General features: G+C 44.0%; 1 protein-coding gene across 1 annotated transcript in view; it reads left to right on the top strand.

Annotated features, from left to right (window-relative positions):
* Window positions 1–6,553: 6,553 nt before the first annotated feature.
* Window positions 6,554–18,399, top strand: part of COLEC12 (collectin subfamily member 12) — a 186,442-nt gene continuing 174,596 nt past the window's right edge. The window contains exon 1 of the mRNA XM_036082041.2: window positions 6,554–6,773. Coding sequence (XP_035937934.2) covers window positions 6,767–6,773 — 7 coding nt within the window. The 5' untranslated portion in view covers window positions 6,554–6,766. The remainder of the gene's footprint in view (window positions 6,774–18,399) is intronic.

Below are 18,399 nucleotides of genomic sequence, written 5' to 3'. Positions count from 1 at the left end.
AAGATACAGTAATGTGTATCAAGGGGTAAACACAGGGTCTAGAACATAGAAAGCTCTTAATAAATGTCAGCTATGCTATTGCTATTGCTCTAAAGAAGGGGCTCACTTTATTTTTTTATTTTTTAAAAGATTTTGTTTATTTACTTGAGAGAGAGTACACAAGCGGGGGTGGGGAGGGGCAGAAAGAGAGGGAGAAACAGGCTCCCCAATCAGCAGGGAGCCCTACCTGGGGCTGGGTCCCAGGACCCTGAGTTCATAACCTGAGCTGAAGGCAGACGCCCAACTGACTGAGCCACCCAGGCGCTCCAGAAGGGCTAACTTTAAAGTTGGGTGAAAATTGATGAAAGATAAATTAGCTCCTCTAGCTTTTGCATCTGTTTCAGTTGCATTTGAATACTCATTCATTTATTGATTCAACAGACACTTACTGAATGCTGACTGTGCACTGGGAATGCCAGTGTGAAAATATGGACAAAGATGTACCTCTGAGGTAATCCAATATTTCAAAAAGTGATCAGCTACAAATGTGTATGTGTGTGTGTACATATATGTACATATACATAAATGATCACTGATTTTTATATATATTTATATATATTTGTAGCTGATCAATGTGAAAGTTGAAATTCAGACATATTTTGAAGATATATATATATATCTTCAAATATATGTATCCAAAATGCATCTGAATTTCCAATTTTCACATTTTTATGTGTATATTCTGTATTCAATAGTGTTTATATGTATTTCATGTTAGAGCTTTTGAGCCAAAAGGGACATTGGAAATGACCTAGTCTAAAATCCATCCTTTTACAGTGAGAATCCTTAGACATAGAAAAGTCAGAGGTCTGCCCTCCCTCAGACAGACACCTCTCACAGAACCGGCCTTAGAGTCCAATTCCACTGGTCACCAGAGGGTGGCTTTGCTCACATCAACATACTTCATCTCCAGAGCAAATGAATGACAAAGTCAAATGAAACATGAAACCAAAGTAAATCCCTCTCATCTATGTCACTGTAAAAGACACCCGTTAGAAGCAAAAATAAACTTTTATTTTATTTTATTTTACATAGGCCGCTCTGAAATGTCCAGGTGTAATATGTCTGAAGCCTGATAGGAGAGCAATCGCCGACATTTCAGAGTTGGAACGGACCTACTGGTCATCCACCTGGAAGCTATCAGGTCATGATGAGGGAATTGCTGTTTACCTCCAGATGCACCCTGGTCTGCAAACTGAGACTCAAGGGCCACATTTCTGTTTTCTTGGGCCCTTGCCTCTTCACTGAACTTAAAAAGAGGCTCCAATACCATCCTGAGAATCACAGTGGTTTGTAGTGGGCTAGAGGAACAATTTCAGACTGATCCTTTGAACTGTGAAATATCAAATGGAATAAAATAGTGGTTTTTTGGACAAACAGGGGAAGCAGCTCTCAATCAGAGCCCTCTTTCAAAATGCTGTTCGTTTAAACACTAAAGAAACAGAAACACTCACTGACAGAAACCTAAGCTTTTAAAGACTTAAAAGCTATTTCTTTATTAAAAAAAAAACTTTTCATGCTGATCTCAAGGATAATCACATCTCAGAGGATGGAGACAGAGCACCTGGTGTCCATAGAGCACCATTAGTTTCTTTATGGGATCCTAACATTTTAGTGGACTTGCTCAACAGCACAATGGCTAGTCTGGCAAAACAAAGTCTATTCCTTGTCAAGTATGGGAGAGAATATGAAGTGACTCAGAAGAACAAACTGTAGAAGCCAATATTCTTCTCAAAAAATAAGCTTATTCTCCTGTCATACTCAAAGGCTTGGTTTTCAGAGCATGTATCGTCCACAGAAGGCTATCCTAAGGGATGTTCCATACATTTTGCTTTCCCTGCTCTGCATTTTTGGGGCATCTTCTTCCATTACTAATCCCTTTTCCATTTATTCAATCTTTCACTGGATTTTTAATTGCTAGAAGCTGTTGTTAACAAAGATGAAGAAGTCATGGTCTTCCTCTAAAGAAGCTCATAGTCTACCATGATGATTCTCCAGGCTCAGTGAGCACAAAAATCAGCTGGGGAGTGCTAGAATATGGATTTACCCCAAGTTTCTTCCTGAAAGATTCTGATTCAGGAGTCTGAGGTGAAGTCCAACCATCTCCACTTTATAAAAACACCCCTGAGTGATTCTGATCTAGGTGGTTCCCAGATGCCATTGTTCAACCCACTTGTCTGGAGGGAAAGAACAATTTTCATGCTCATTTGAATCTCAGTTAATGTTCAGCGTCCAGCTTTCCATGCCACCTTCTTTCCTTCTATGGCCTTTTATCTGTATCTTTCATGACATTGGCCATCTCCCACTTTCTGTCCTTACTGTGGCTCCTTTCTGGAATGCCTTGTCTCACCTATCAGCTTCCTGGATGGGGGACTGTCTGGCCCTAATTTGCATTGTGTGTAGCACAGTGTCAGTTATTAGTAATCATGTAAGTCTTCCTTCCTGGATAAAGGGGCTCATTTCTAAATGGAGAGTTGTTTTTAAAGCGGACACAAAGAAGTGTACTGATACAACGGAGAAAGGAGGGTGTTTTTAGAGGTGGAATGCTAGGCTCAAAGCTTCATAAGTGGAATAAGCACTTGATGTTTAGGGAGACACCAAATAGCTTGGCTGAAATGGAACAAAAGGGGCTGCATAATGAGAGAAGAGAAATGAGTGGGCAAATGGGAGGTGGTGGTAGTGCTGACACTTGCTGGAGGGTACTGGCTGCCCACCAGAGAAGAAACAGAGATGGTCAGAGATCAAGGTATTGGAGTGATGCCAGCACAAATTGACTGCCACTCCTTCCCCTCCAATGTTCTGTCCTGCCTTGGTCTCCCTACCCTCTCAGCTTCTCCCTTACTCAAGGAGCCCATTGGGCTCAGCCTGGGTTCCCCATTCTCATATCATGGCCTAAAAACTCTCTAAAGGGACTAAGCTGGGGAAACTGTAGAGTTTCCCAGCTCTCTTCTATCCCTCTTGCCTCTCTGGCTGCTGCGTGTTGGAGCCTGGAGTGGAGAAGAAGCAACAGGGGGCATGGGGAGGCCACCTGGAGGGTTCTTGCTGAATTCTAGATTGGTATAGTGGTCTTTACCTGGGAGATGGGAAGAAGTGGAGACGTGTGAGATATGTTCTGAAGGTGGAAGCAGAGCTTGGTGAGAAGGGCTAAGGGAAAGAGAGCAGGCAAGCGTGATAGGGCTTTGTCATTGGTAAAAAGTAGATACTTAGCACAAGGTTGGACTGAGGATTAAATGATACGATGCCTGGGGCACCTGGGTGGCTCAGTCGTTAAGCGTCTGCCTTCAGCTCAGGTCATGATCCCAGAGTCCTGGGATCGAGCCCCACATTGGGCTCCCTGCTCCACAGGAAGCCTGCTTCTCCCTCTCCCACTCCCCCTGCTTGTATTCCCTCTCTTGCTGTCTCTCTCTGTCAAATAAATAAATAAAAATCTTTAAAAATTAAAAAAAATATGATATGATGCCTTCTCCAGGTTTATAATGTAAATGCAGGGCACAGTTGCTGCTGCTGGAGGTGGGGAGGCCTGAGCATGACCTGGGGGCCCTGTAGCCCATCAAAGCATCTTCACCGGTATGATTCAGTCCTTTCCAACCACACCATTCTCCCTCCTCTCCTGTACCCTTCCCTTCTCCTCCCAAGCCCCAGTTCAATCCTGAACTTCTCTCACAGACCTTGACCAGAGAAATCTTGGTCAGCTCATGATCTGCATGTGTCCACAACCTTCATCTTGTGAACCCTCCAGAGTGGCATTCAGAGGAGGTGGCAGGCAGGGGACCTATGTGTTGTACCCAAGAGGCTCCATCCACTCTGTGCTGAAGGAGGCGATCATCCAGGAGCCCTCCTTAAAACTGTCCTCTAAAGAATTGCCAAGCCTGCTTTTTCATCACAGGTCTGCAAATCTGGTTCATTATAACAAACATCATAGGTTTTGGGTTTTGTGGGATTTTCTTTTTGACCTCATAATTTTTTGTTAGAAATTTTTCTAACAAAATAGAAAAATAGAAAATGTGTGGTAAAATACACATAAAACTTACCATCCTAACCATTTTTAAGTGTGCAGTTCAGTGGCATTAATTGCATTCACATTTTCACCCAACAATTACCACCACCCATCTCTAGAACTCTTCACCTTCCAAACCTAAAACTCTGTAACAATTAAACACTAACTCCCCATTCTCTCTTCCTCCCAACCCCTGCCAACCACCATTCTATTTCCTGTCTTTATGAATTTGACTACTCTAGGCAACTCATAAAAGTGGAATCATACAGTATTTGTCTTTTTGTGGTGGCTTTTTTCACTTAGCATAATGCCCTCAGGTTCATTCATGCTGTAGCATGTGGCAGAATTTCCTTCCTTTTTTAGGGCTGAATAATACTCCATTGTTAGTATATACCACATTTTGTTTATCCATTCATCCATTGATGGGGATCGCTTCTACCTTTTGGCCAATGTGAATAATGCTGCTGTGAACATGGGTGTACAAATATCTATTTGAGTCCCTGCTTCTGGTTCTTTTGGGCATATATCCAGAAGTAGTATTGTTAGATCATATGATAATTCTATGTTTCATTTTTTTGAGAAAGCACCATGTTGTTTTCCATAGTGGTTGCATCATTTTACATTCCTACCATCAACGCACAAGGTTCTGATTTCTTCACATCCTTGCCAACACTTGTTGTTTTCTGTTTTTTAAAAAACATTTTTATTTTTTATAATAGTCTTCCTAATGGGTATGAAGTGGAATCTCATTGTAGTTTTGATTTGCATTTCCCTAGTGATTAAAGATGTTGAACGTCTTTCCATATGCTTATTGGCCATTTGTAAATCTTCAGAGAATGTCTATTTGACTCCTTTGCCCATTTTTGAACTGGGTTGTTTTTTGTTGTTGAGTTGTAGGCATTCTTTCTATATTCTGGATATTAATCCCTTACAAGATATATGATTTACAAATATTTTCTCTCATTCTGTGGGTCGTCTTTTCACACTGTTGATAATGTCCTTTGATGCACAAGTTTTAAATTTTAATGAAATCCAATTTATCTGTATTTTCTTTTACTCTGTTTTTGGTGTCATAGCTATAATTTATGTTTTTAAAATGATTTTTTAACGCAAATATTGGAGCCAAAATCCTCTCCATTCTTCAGTTGGAGAAATTACTATGCAAAGAAACTGATGGATTTACTCTACCCCAGCATTAGTCAGTAAATTCTGGGCTGAGAATCCATAATCTGGGCTCCCTTTAGCAACTCTCACCTGCCCTGCAAGACAAGGCAGTTATCTTAGTGAAAGCTGGAGCAAGTCCCCAAGGACCCTGTAGTTTAAGCAACCCCTAAAGTGAAATAAAAAGTGCTGTTTTTTGTATTTTCTTTGCTAGTCACGTACAAGTTTCTCCCTGATGTTCAAAAGAAGAAAGCTTCTGGAATGGAGAGTCTAAAATATTTTAGAATGTATTTCTTTCTGGGCATTACCTTTTTCTAGAGCAGAATTCCCTGTTTCGAATGAATCAGTGGGTTGTTTACACCATGCTACCAAATCCTCAGGACAGGAAATCTGAAAAGCTGCAACCACCGCCCAGGCAGAATTGTATTGCTTTTGGTGCTAGTAAGCACATGGTAATTTTTCATTTCATCGTTGTGGAAGAAGTCGCTCTGCACCTCCCTCTCCACAGCTCCACTCACTACTTAGTTTATGTTTTAAAGCAATAAAGCAACAAATGGGTCTGATTAGGAGTTTCTAAAAGGGGAAAAAAACCCAAAAAAACCAAACCCACACTGGGACAACATGATGGGCCACAATGAAAGGAACTTCCTAAGAAGCCACTCAATAGTCCAGCCTCCTTCAACATGATCAATTTCAGATCAATTTTAGGGATGGTGGGTAGAAGGGTGACTTCTTCCAACCAAGGGGATTGTAGTGGAGTTTTTGATCTCTGTCTTTTTTGGAGGTCCAAGAGTTGTAATCCTGCTCTGAGTTCTGTAGGGAGAGCATCTCATGGTAATTTCGGATTTAGCAACAGCTCTATCCGGGTGACAGTGAGCGCGCTCGCCCGTGCCCCGTTTTTCTCCGGGCGCACCTGGAAACTTTGAATCCCGAGGACATTTCTCTCTTTGGTTTAATCTTCTAATCCTCCATGCCCCCAGAGACGTTTGGGGAAGGGACAAGCTTATTCCGCCACCCCGTGACACTGTTGCTCCCCAACTCTCTCACCCCAAGCTCTAGATAGTTCGGGGTCTAGAAACAAGCCCAGCAACAGCACCTTTCGCGCACACCAAGGGTGAACATTTGACCGCCCGGGAGGCGCTTTCTTCCGACTTCGTTCCGCCGCGGGTCCGACGAGGCAAAGGGAGCCCCCGGGCGAGGCACCGCGTGGAGGAGAGGCTGGGCGAGAGAGCGACTGGGCAGGGGCGAGCGCGGGCCCGAGGGCGGGGCGGGCGCGGGAGGGCGCGAGGGGGCGTGGGCGCGGCGGCCCGAGCGCCCCGGCGGGCCAGGGGGAGGGGCGCTGGCGGGAGCGGCGCCTCCCGCCCGGGGTGAGCAGCGCGCGCGGCAGCCCCGCGGCACAGAGCGCCGAGCGGGGAGCGCGGGCCGGCGGCGGAGGCGAAGAGGGAGGGCTGGAGCGCAGACGGCCGACGCGCGGCGCGGCTGCCATGGGCGCGCAGTGACCGGCTGTTCAGCGCGAACTTCCTCGGCGGCGCGTAGCTCCCTGGCTGGCGGTGCGTCTCCTCGGTCACCATGAAAGGTAGGGCGGCGGCGGGCTGCGCGGGGCTCCCGGCCGGCAGGGCCGGTTTGGGGCGCGCGGGAGGGGGCGGAGATGCAAGCCAGCGCGAACTTTCTCCGCGCGGAGGGCCGGGGCAGACGCGCCCCGGGGCTCGTGCGTGCACGCGTGGGGCGCTCCTCGGTCCCGGAGTTGGGCACGGCAGGAGACCTAGATGTTCGGGGTTTTGGGGCGTGCAAGTAATCCCCTCCCCATCGTGTCGCTGCAAAGTAGTTTGGAGCCCTAAGTCGTTGTTTACGGATTCCAGTTCTCAGCTTTTTAATTGAAAAAACATGCCGAGGAGAGTAGAGGCATCCTCATTCCCCCCAGTCGATTTTCCGCTCTGCGGCGCTCCACACTCCGTTCGGGGTCCTCTCCTCCCGGCTGGTGCCGTTTCCCCATCCGAGAAGTCGGTGTGCTGCCGGCCGGGTGTTTCCTCTGGGACTCGGGGATGTTCTTGGTGCGTCCTCCCCACATCTGGCAATGATTAGGTGCCCGCGGAGTTCAGCTGGCTCGGAAAGTGCGTTTGGCATCTTTCTCCATCAGACCCACCGATTGGAACATAACTGCTCTCCGTTCCGCGTCCCTTCCACGTGCCCGCCTGTGGAGTTGGTGTGCCCACGTGTGTTCAGAGGTGACACAAATCGTCCCGTTGGTCGTCTCCGGGGCGGTGTCCTCTGCAGGCCGGTTTAGGGAAGTGTCAGATTCCTTTAAACGGAATCACAAGGAGAAGGGCTTTGCGGGGCAGCCTTCGCTTTATGAGAAACATAGAGATTGGCCAGCAGAATTCTGATTTACATGTGAGATAAATAATTACAACAGAGGCATCGAAGGGAATCGTTTGGGGATGGGCTGGTTTGGTCTTTACACAAGACTCGGGCCTGAGTGAGGGGGCTGGGTGCGAAATGTCGTCCGACCGCGGTGACCGCATTTCCAGCCGCCAGAGACCGTGCCCTGCTGTCCGAGGGAGGTGCCCGGGGAGCCCCACACGCTTGGAAAGTAACTTTCGCCTCTAGGTTTCCCTGAAAGGAAGTCCTCGCTAAACTCTCCCGAGCGATAATGTCCTACCAATTAGCTACCCTTCCAAGGTGTCGGTTTCTCATCAGGAGACCCTAGGAGGGGCAGGGACTGAAAGTGAGCCTACCCACAAGACAAACAAAAGATAGGATACACTTTTCTGGCCAGGGAGTTATGAAACGCAGTGGTGTGTGTTCCTTCTTTTTCCACTCAGTTTCTCTTCTCTCATTTACATTTTGGGAAACACTCAGTTTCTTCGGCCAGCACTGATTAAAGGATCCTCTTGGCAAGGAAAGAGTTCACAGGCTACGCGTTACTTTGGGGCTCAGTTACCATCATTTTAGCCAGAAGTTAATCTTCTCACTGCTGGTCCTGAGGCCAGTAGTTTCTGAACTGTTGGAAAAGATAAGCTGACTGCTCACTCCATCAGCTCCCGTGTGGGTTCCTGAGCCCTGAAAATCTTGTTATGCTTTTTGACTGGGTAAATGACCATTATTGCAGTTTGGGTATTTTTCAGTGTTATTCAGATCTGCCACGGAAGACACACCGGAAAGTCCTAAACATGTCTTTGTGAGATTTACTCTGCATTCTGGACCAGCTTGCAGACCCCCTGGAGAAGGCTCATTGCTTACCCTCTGCGATCCAGGCACTGCCTAAAGGCCCCACATACCTTCTGTCCCAGTGGGGGAGGGGTGATAAGGGACTGGTGAATCCCAGGGTAGACTACTCACTTTGAAGTCCTCTTTTAAAAGGAAATATTCTGTAAGAAGTTTGCTTACCAACTATTGCCATATAATTTACATTCATTTGTCCGTTTAGTGAAATGGGGAAGGAAGGGGACAGTCATAATTTTATAGTATCTACTAAGTGCCAACCACTGTGCTATACCCTCTCCAAAGCACTGTCAGTTAATCCTTTCAACGACACTATGAGGTAGGTATTTTAACCCCTACATTATAGATGTGGAAGCTGAGTCTAGAACAAATAGGAACTGGCAACCAGGAGTGTGGTAAGCACTAAAGACAAGCTTTGCCAGTTTCCCTGTGTTGCTTGGAAAGAGCTAGGACACCAGGTATGGTAACTTCTGGTGTAGACCAGAAGAAAAGTAAATCTCAGACAACTAAGTAGCCAAGGGGGTGGATCCAAGAAATTGGACACAAGCCTTCTGAAGCCAAGCACAGAGTGTATTTCTAGCCCCAGAGGAAAGCCGCCTTTACCAAGTGGAATTATCTTGACAATTTGCCATTAGGTAAGCAACCCAAAGTTTTCCTTGGGTTTGTGATTATGTTGCATAGTTATTAACTCATTATGCTTAAGAAAGCCAGCGTTTCATTAGAATTTAATTTCCGTAAATGATAGAGGCCAGAGACAAGCCTTGCAAATGCTTAAAGTATTAACTTAAAACATTTTTTTTAGACAAATAGAAATTATTTGTGGACATCTTAGAAATTATAGAAGTTTTTTTTTTGCCAAAGCAAAAATTTAGCTTCTTCACGAGTCAGACACCTTTATGAGGTTCCTATTTGACTTTCTAATTCTGATGTTTCAACCTGGAACATGGCCTGTGTAATAAACCTGGCTTTGGGAGGTAATTCCATATCTGCCATGAGCCACAGCGCCACCTATCTGTTGCATTCAGCAAATATTTGTCTCTGTTTTATTTCCTCCATCTCTGGAATCACAAGTACCAAAATAATGACATCATTATATATTTTCCAGCAGAAAATTACTTGCCTCGTTGCTGCAATACTTGCAGTCTTCCAAACTGATTAAAACACGAAGTTGGTTTTAATTTCCGATTTCATTTTCAATTAGCTGTACTGCACCATAGGTCTCATGGTTTTGGATAAATATTCACATTCTTTTTGAAGGAATCTGACTCCTTCAGAGTGAGGTGTGTCATTATTAAATCACATTTCTAGTTCTGAAAGTTGGGAATATTGGTGAGTTTTAAAGCAGCAGTTGTGGCCTAAGAGATGGCCCAAAACAGCCACCAGCGCACGGGACCACAGAGGTCCAGACCACTGTTCTCATTTAACACAGGGAGGAAGTTGGTGCCATCAAAACATAGTATTCAGTTGCTTATTTTTGTGTGCTTGTATATAAACATTTCTGAAATACCATTGGCAATAATACTTTAAAAATGCTCTGGTAAGCAGTCTACTGGTTGTTTTTCCGGACTCATGGACTCCTTGCTTTACCACTGTCTCTAAGATTTCTTGTCCTTTTCTTTTAGATTTTTTTTTTTTTTTTTTTTGACAGAGAGAGACACAGCGAGAGAGGGAACACAAGCAGGGGGAGTGGGAGAGGGAGAAGCAGGCTTCCTTACTGAGCAGGGAGCCCAATGCGGGGCTCGATCCCAGGACCCTGGGATCATGACCTGAGCCGAAGGCAGATGCTTAACGACTGAGCCACCCAGGCGCCCCTAAGATTTCTTGTCCTTAACTGGGATTCGTAAACAAGTGTTTAAGGGCTGACTGCATTGAAAGCAACATGTTTGGGCACCTGGGTGGCTCAGTTGGTTAAGCGACTGCCTTCGGCTCAGGTCATGATCCTGGAGTCCCGGGATCGAGTCCCACATCAGGCTCCCTGCTCAGCAGGGAGTCTGCTTCTCCCTCTGACCCTCCTCCCTCTCATGCTCTCTGTCTCTCATTCTCTCTCTCACAAATAAATAAAATCTTAAAAAAAAAAAAAAAAAAGAAAGCAACATGTTTTATGAAAGGAACTGGAAACAAACTGAGGCCTTTTTTCCTTCACTGATTGGAATTGGGGCTGCCCTTCCTTTGGAAGGTAAATTTGCAATCTAATTATACTTTTGACTTTTCATTAGTTTGGGGATGCTTAACATTCTTAATCCAAGGTTTAATTATTGCTAAGTATAGATCTTTCCTGTGGTCTCCTCCACAATTTCCCAAGATTGTGCCCACCCCCCCGCCTTAACCATGCAGCTTATGCACTGATAATGGTGTGACTGGAAGAAGCTGGCAGATGGTAGCTGTCAAGCTATAGCAAAACCAGGTGCCTAATTTTCTGAATTAACACTTATTTTCATTAAAATAGTGTTTTAAAAGCAGTTGATACAGCTGCCAAAGCAAGTTAAATGGCCCTCGAAGTACAAGTTTTCAGATGGGAAGAATAGATATTTAAATTTTGTGACAGAAGAAAAGCATATTTCACCTGGGGTGAACACAGCATGTGAGTGATCTCTCAGGGGGCAAATCTGACACACGTCTCCCCATGGTGGGAAGGAGGGGTGGGGTCCTGGGAGAGGAAGCCCAGAGCAGTGGCAGAGCGCAGCCTTCCTGTTGGCAGTGTGTGTCTGTGGTGCTTTGGAACTTCAGTGGGTGAATCAGAATGGGAAGAATCGGGCAGACGGGTGGGGGGACAGCATCCTAGGTCTGGGAGGTAATCGTCTGTGAAGAGAGTCTACCCCCACCACGGGGTCAGCTCTACCAGGCTGGTTCTGCTCTCTCCATCTTCTGCCATTCTGAAGGCACGGGCTCACTCTCTCTCAGCTTCCAGAGTTCCTGTCTATGGCCTGGAAGCAGGGAACAGGGTCGTGTGTTGGAAGATAAATGCCAGGGACAAGGTTGATCTGAACCATGGTTTATGCTCACAGACAACTTAGGTGTGACTGATGACCACTTAGTGTGCCCACTTATTATTTGTCTCTCTAATAATAGCTAACATTTATTGAACACCTGCCAAGCCAAGTGTTATTTTCTCCATTTTGCAGATGGGAAAACTTAGGCTCAAAGAGATGTAATTACCTGTAAGGGCATCCAGCTAGTCAGTAACAAAACTGGTATTCAAATTCAGGCAGTCTGACTCAAGAACCCACATATTACACCTCTAGCTTAGACTCCTTTCTAGCCAAACCCTAATATTCCACTCAATCAGCACATCTTTGTTAGGTATCTACCGTATGCTGCACTCCACTAGGTACGAAGTGAGCAACATAGAGAAGGTCCTGTCATCTGGACTCAGGCCTATAATCACCTGGCATCGAAGGTCTGAAGCGCATCAATTTGATGTGCTCTTCAGCCAGCCACTGGAGGATCCTCTCTAGACAGAAGCTCTTGCAAAGATAAAGCAGATGCCAGGGTCGTTGCAGTGCGTAGAGTTTATCTTTAGGAGGTTTTGCTTATGACTGATTGAATGAATGTGAATGGCCCACTGAAGCCGGCAACTCTGAAAGCAGCCTCTACACCACAGTCTTGCTGACAGGTTTGCCAGGAGACGATGGAACATTGTCAGAAGTGCCATTTTCGAGAATAGACTGTAACCACCAGTAGGTGATCAGTTAAAAAAAAAAATTAAAAAAATTAAAACAGTAGTAGTAGAGACAGTAATAAACATTTTGAGCAAGGGATAGGGAAGGATAGACATTCTTCATAGAAAGTATTTCATTCTTTAGTGCTGACAATACAGTTTCTAACCACACCAACAAAGCTTGAGGGAGGTAACTTTCAATCAAGCAGTGATTTGATTTCTGTTTAAGTGGATGATATTTGAAGAGCCCAAACCAATATAGTACCTTGAAAGGGTCTTGCTGATTGCTTACGGGACCTTTGTAATTATATGGCAGCGAAAGCCAATGTAAACAGAAATTAGTAGTCCCAAGTGAAGATGCCAAAGAGCTAACCCCTGAATTTACCATGCATATTCAGTCAGTGCTCTTTAGAATATAAAGGGAATGTGTTTTTCCACATGGGAGAAATTTTTAAAATTAAGTAAATTTATTGGTCTTGGATATATTAAATATGGATCCTTTATGCTTCCTGAATGGTTTAGGATTACAAATCAGTGTCACACAAGGTCGTAGTCACTAGCTTGAGAAATTGGACATTTGACATTCTGCCTAACTTGTACTTGGCTTTTGTGGAAGTAGTTGCACTGCTTTGGGCCTTAGTCACTTCCTTATGACATAGAAATGCTAGGAAACTGGCTGATATTTATGTAACAACTTATTATTCACAGGCAAAATAGCCCACCCTTATAACTGATAATACATACTTTAAAATATAACATTTCATAAAATGTAATCATATGTAGTGATCCCAGGAGTTGAACCTGAGAACTTTATTTTTTTTATTTTTATTTTTTAAAAATTTTTTAATTTTTATTTATTTGACAGAGACACAGCGAGAGAGGGAACACAAGCAGGGGGAGTGGGAGAGGGAAAAGCAGGTTTCCTGCTGAGCAGGACCCTGGGATCATGACCTGAGCCGAAGGCAGACGTTTAACGACTGAGCCACCCAGGCGCCCCGAACCTGAGAATTTTAGTGTGGTGGCAAGGAGTCTGGGCTGTGAAACCAGGGGGCCTGGTGGCCATATGTAAATTACCTAACCTCCCCTGAGGGGCCTGGTTTCCTTATCTGTCAAAGGGGCAATAGTAATGGCATCTGTCCAATGCCATTTTTGTTTGTTTGTTTGTTTTTTGGAAGATTCAATAGGTTAGCACAGATCAATTGTTTAGAATGGTGTCTAACAGGTAACGAAAACTCAAGACATTTTAGGTTTTTTTTTTCTTTTAAGATTTCATTTATTTATTTGACAGAGAGAGAGAGAGTGAGAGAGGGAACAACAAGCAGGGGGAGTGGGAGATGGAGAAGCAGGCCTCCGGCTGAGCAGGGAGCCCGATGTGGGGCTCGATCCCAGGACCCTGGGATCATGACCTGAGCCGAAGGCAGACGCTTAATGACTGAGCCACCCAGGTGCCCCAAGACATTTTAGTTTTTGTAATACTGTGTAATTGTAACCTGCTGCTTCCTCCAGGCAGTAATATAATTGCCAATTATGAACCATTTAAGTTAATCAAGTGATACAGTTTATACCATGAAGAATAGAGTTCAGTTTTGAAAGGAAAGTAATTTTCAAATTATGAATGTGTTAAAACTGACCTCAGGGATAGGAGGGAGCTGTGCTGTCTATAACAACAGTGTTCATATTGGTCCACCTCCAGCTGCTCGCTCTTGTGTTCTTGTCGTCATCATAACGTAGTAAAACAAAACAAAACAAAAAACCAGCCCTACTGAAAATGCAGGGACCGTGTTTATAGTGAGTTTGTAATTCTAATGAAATCATACAATTTTCTCATTTATGATAGTGGTAGAAAATTGATTTAATATTTGTAAATACATTTGATTTGCCTACGAGCACTAATTTTCCTGGAGCACCATTGTTCAGGTGCCTATTGATAATGACATAATATTTTCAAGATTTGTAACTCAAATCCAGTGTCCAGTTTTATCCAGTACAAATATGACATAAAAGAATCAAAACATAAAACAAATTTGTCTCTAAGGAACTATTAGGACAGAGGTATGTATACATATTTTTTTTAAAACTATATGAGATCATGTCTGTTTCACTGCTAGTGTTGATTTGCCATTAAGCTGTCATATTTGTATCTTATTATTTCTTTGGGCTACCAAATCCTAACTAGCTTTTACTTATTCTTTATTTAATATAGTGTTTAAATATATTCAAATATTCTTTATATTAAATATATTCAAATATTCATTTATATTATTGAGACATATTCAAATATTTAGTACATATATAGCCTGTCCTCACGGAGCTTGCAGTCTGGTGGGCAGTGTAAGGCTTATGCATAAATGACTGTAATCTAAGGTAATATGTGAAAAGTGCCCTATTTGAGGTTCAGATAAATGTTGCCAGAGGACATGGGAGGAGAGGGCGACCTGCCTGAAGTCAGGGGTATTTTCCTTTGGAGGGATGATGCAAACCTGATTCATTATCTTGAATTAGAGTTCATATTTCAGATTGCATTATTCTAATTGTAATTGAAGAGGCAAATTATGCATCTGGGCACCCCACAACCTTAAAGTATGACATTTCAGTGTGGGAGGTGAGAGAAAATCGAAGTTTTCTCAAACTTTCTCTCCTAAGCTCAATGTTGGTCTCTCATTTGTAATTAATTATATTACTTTGGCATAATTGTTTGGATAACCTAAAGTTATGTGATTTCAAAACAAAACAGATGTATCATTATTTATTTGTTCGGGGGGAGGTTTAGCAAAGACCAGTTATTTTTTGCATGCCTCCAGAGAAATGGACAGTATTAGTTTTTCTTGACAAATGACCCATGTATTTGAGGCCCTTCCAGAGCCCTTATAAAATTTGAGGCAATGATTCCTCTTCCTCTGGACTTTCTTATTATTAACCTGACCAATGTTATTGGATGAGGGGGTACCTCATAAAAGAAAGGGAAGCATGTCCTCTCCTCTGTAGTTACCCATGAGTAGTAGATGTGGGGATCAAGGTTTTGAGTGTCATATTTGTTTCTTACTTTTTAAGTTGTCAAAGTTGACTCTTGGGGGAAATCTGGTTTAGGCCCCCATTACAAAAAAAAAAAAATCACTTCAATTTTGTTGGACTATAAAGGAAGGAAAAAGGTATTGCATCTCCCTTTACCCTAAAAGCAAGTATCTGCTGTTTTTACAAGCATCAGATTTGTAAGTTGTGCCAGAAATTGGGGTCAGTTTGTGTCTGTAATATTGACTAAAAAAAAAAAAAAACCACAACTTATACCATTGAACCAGAAAGTGATCCCATTGTTGCAAAAGGTAAAATTTGAAAAGCACCTGAGTAATCGAAATAAATCTTCTGTAATATTTAGAATAATCTAGAAGTATTTAAATTGTACAAATTCCTTGATCCATTTGGGGTGGGGTAGGAGGAAGGCCCGGAAGGCAGATCTAATTACCCCATCAAAATTATACTGAAACTCAGTATTTTGCTACACTGCACTGAGCTCATTCACTTGCACAGTACTTAACAACTGCGGCCCAGAAATGCCAATAGGGCAAAGCAAACTATACAAGGGGCCACATAAGGTTTTATATTTATAAAGCTATGAAGCCAGGGCAGATACACCAGTTCTGCTCTTAGGGTTAAATCAAGATTAAAGAGTGTCTGTCTTCGATTTTTAAAGCTCAAATTCATTAAGATACATCTTTTTCAATATCAAATAGATACTTCAGTGCCAGTTAGCTACAGCCCACATTGAACCCACCCCGCATGTTACCCTTGCTAACCAAACTTCCTTGCTGTCAACCTCCCCCATATGCTCAATTCACACTGGAGCTTCGTGTTTTTTGAAACTCAATCATTGGGGCACGTGGGTGGCTCAGTCAGTTGGGCATCCGACTCTTGATTTCGGCTGGGGTCACAGTCTCAGGGTTGTGGGATCGAGCCCCAAAGTTGAACCGGTGTTCAAACTCAGGTCTTACAATTCCAAAGCCCAAGCTTTACCAGTACATCAGTCTAGCTTTAGGAGAAAAGTCCTCCAGAGCAGTACAGCAGTGTCCCAGGGCAGGTCCAAAATACTTAGCAACCCAGGTGATGCTCTGAGGAGGCCACAGTTCCACAGACAGCTAACTCCATGAAAGCTCCTCCATGCAGCACTGGCCAGTGGAGGGTGACGGTAGACTTGGGGTATTTGGCCCCAGGAGCGCAGGGGCACTTTCCTCTCCTCACCACCCAGTCCTGCTACAATAGCTATTGGTGGTGGGAACTCATGGGGGAACAGCCGGCAGGAATGCTTCTAGCAGAGCATTTCGCCAGCTGGTTTGGAAGCAGTTAAACATTTTACCGCCGCCCCCCCCCCCACACACATGGGACTGTACTGTTTTATTCTAACAGCGATGGCTCTAGAAGAGCTGGGACTGCATTGAGGTGGAAACGGCACAGAGTAGCTGATGGATACACACATGTGGATGGCATCACTGGACCCAGTTTGGAAAAGAAGTCTGAATTCAGCCTAGCCTCTGTCCACGGTCCTTCAGCCTGGCTCCTAAAAAAGTCTGAACTTGTTCCGTTCAATCTGGCATTTGTCAGAACCTGCGCTGTGCCAAGGATTGAAGGCTGGAAGTCCATATTCTGTTGCCTCAGGTGGAACTCTTCACGCTGGCCCTTTGAAGCAGGGTGGACCTTGGACCTCTGGCCCTTCTCTGGTCGTCAGCGTCTGTAGGGCCTGAGCACTCTCATTTTTGTCTAGCTGATTGGTATCTTCCACCCACATTCCCTTGTTTGTTGCTTTAGTTTTTTTTAAATCAAAGTCAGAGATGTACATAGTTTAAGGAGTCAAATAATATTTATTATGAATGAGATTTATTATGAAAAGAGGCAGTTTCCTGCCCGGCCCACCTTCGTTTCATCATTTTCCAGTCCCCAGAGGCAGCCTCTTCAGAACATTTGTAGCATTTTCTTTTGGCATTTACTTTTCTTGCGGTTATCCACCGATGCCTAACAAACCATCCCCAAACCCTGCAGCTTAAAACAGCAGTTGTTTATTTGTTCAAGATTCTGCGATTCGGGCTGGCCTCTGCTTCCTGAGGTGTTGGCCAGGCTGGACGGCCTCCCCCTCGTGGCTGGGCATCAGCGGCGTGGCTGGAATGGCTTCCTTCCCTCCATCGTCTCTCATCCTCCAGAGATCTTCTCTTCCGGGGGGTGGGGGGGGCCCAGTCCAGCACGGTAGTTGGATGTTGCACATGGTAGCTGGCTGACAGGAGGGTGAAAACAGAAACTGAAAGGCATCTAATGCCTGGTTCCTGAGGTCACCCACTGCCGCTTCTGGCAAATTGCATCAGCCAAAGCAAGTCATAGGGCCGTCCCAGGTTCAGGAGAGTGGAGATGGACTTGCACGTGGAGGGATGGAAAGAATTATTGGTAGTCCTCTAGGCAGACCCGTCTGCCACAACCCCTTTTCTTTAAGTGACGTGCTTATGGTACTCCCTCCTCCTCCTCTTCTTCCTCCTCCTTATTACTACCATTATTTTGAGTTTAGGCATTATATACTGACTTCCCTTTATAGCAGATAAGGATTTAGTTCTTTTACCCTCATCTCCACCCAACACCCTCATAGACACCTTCTGTTGCCCTCCATCATCCCAATATAGTCACATCACAATCTTGATTTAAGCAATATTCAGTGTTCATATTACTATAATGGTATAAATGCTATTCACAGCTGACTGCTGTTTCTTTCTTGCATAACTTCTCTTCCTCTGGAGTTAATAATCCTCTTGTTATTTTGTGTGCTTAGCTTCCTGTGTATGTACACATCATCATTCATCCCCAGAGTCTCTTCCACTTTCCTGGATCTCTACGCATGTGCTCACCTATAGTAGACATTCTTTCATTTCCATCTTTTTGAAGAAATCTTCCCCAGAGTCTTCTGACCTACTCAGGGTTAGGGTTAGATTAGAGTGCGTAGTGTGCGTAATGCACACGGATACACACACACGTCTTTCTGGGTTTGTTCCTTATTTTAGTGGAATGCATTCTCTAATAATGTCTTGAAGAAAGTGTGCATGAGAGGTACATTTTTGGGGGATCTGTAGATCTGTAGAGATCTTTATGTTACCTATTTATTCGTTTGAGAGATTTCTGCATAGGAAATAATTTAGCCTTAGAATTTTGAGGGCATTGATCTATTTTCTTTTAGTTTTGCTGTTGAGAAGTGAGGTCATTCTTTTTTTTTTTTTCTTTCCCTTTAAGTAACCTTTTTCTTTTTTTCTTTTCTCCTGTCTGGAAGCTTTTAGGATTTTCTTTTCGTCCTCAGTGT

This window comes from Halichoerus grypus, chromosome 13, assembly GCF_964656455.1.
Source record: "Halichoerus grypus chromosome 13, mHalGry1.hap1.1, whole genome shotgun sequence".
NCBI lineage: Eukaryota > Metazoa > Chordata > Mammalia > Carnivora > Phocidae > Halichoerus > Halichoerus grypus.
The sequence above is the reverse complement of the archived record's forward strand: the minus strand, read 5'-3'. Positions and strand labels throughout refer to the sequence as shown.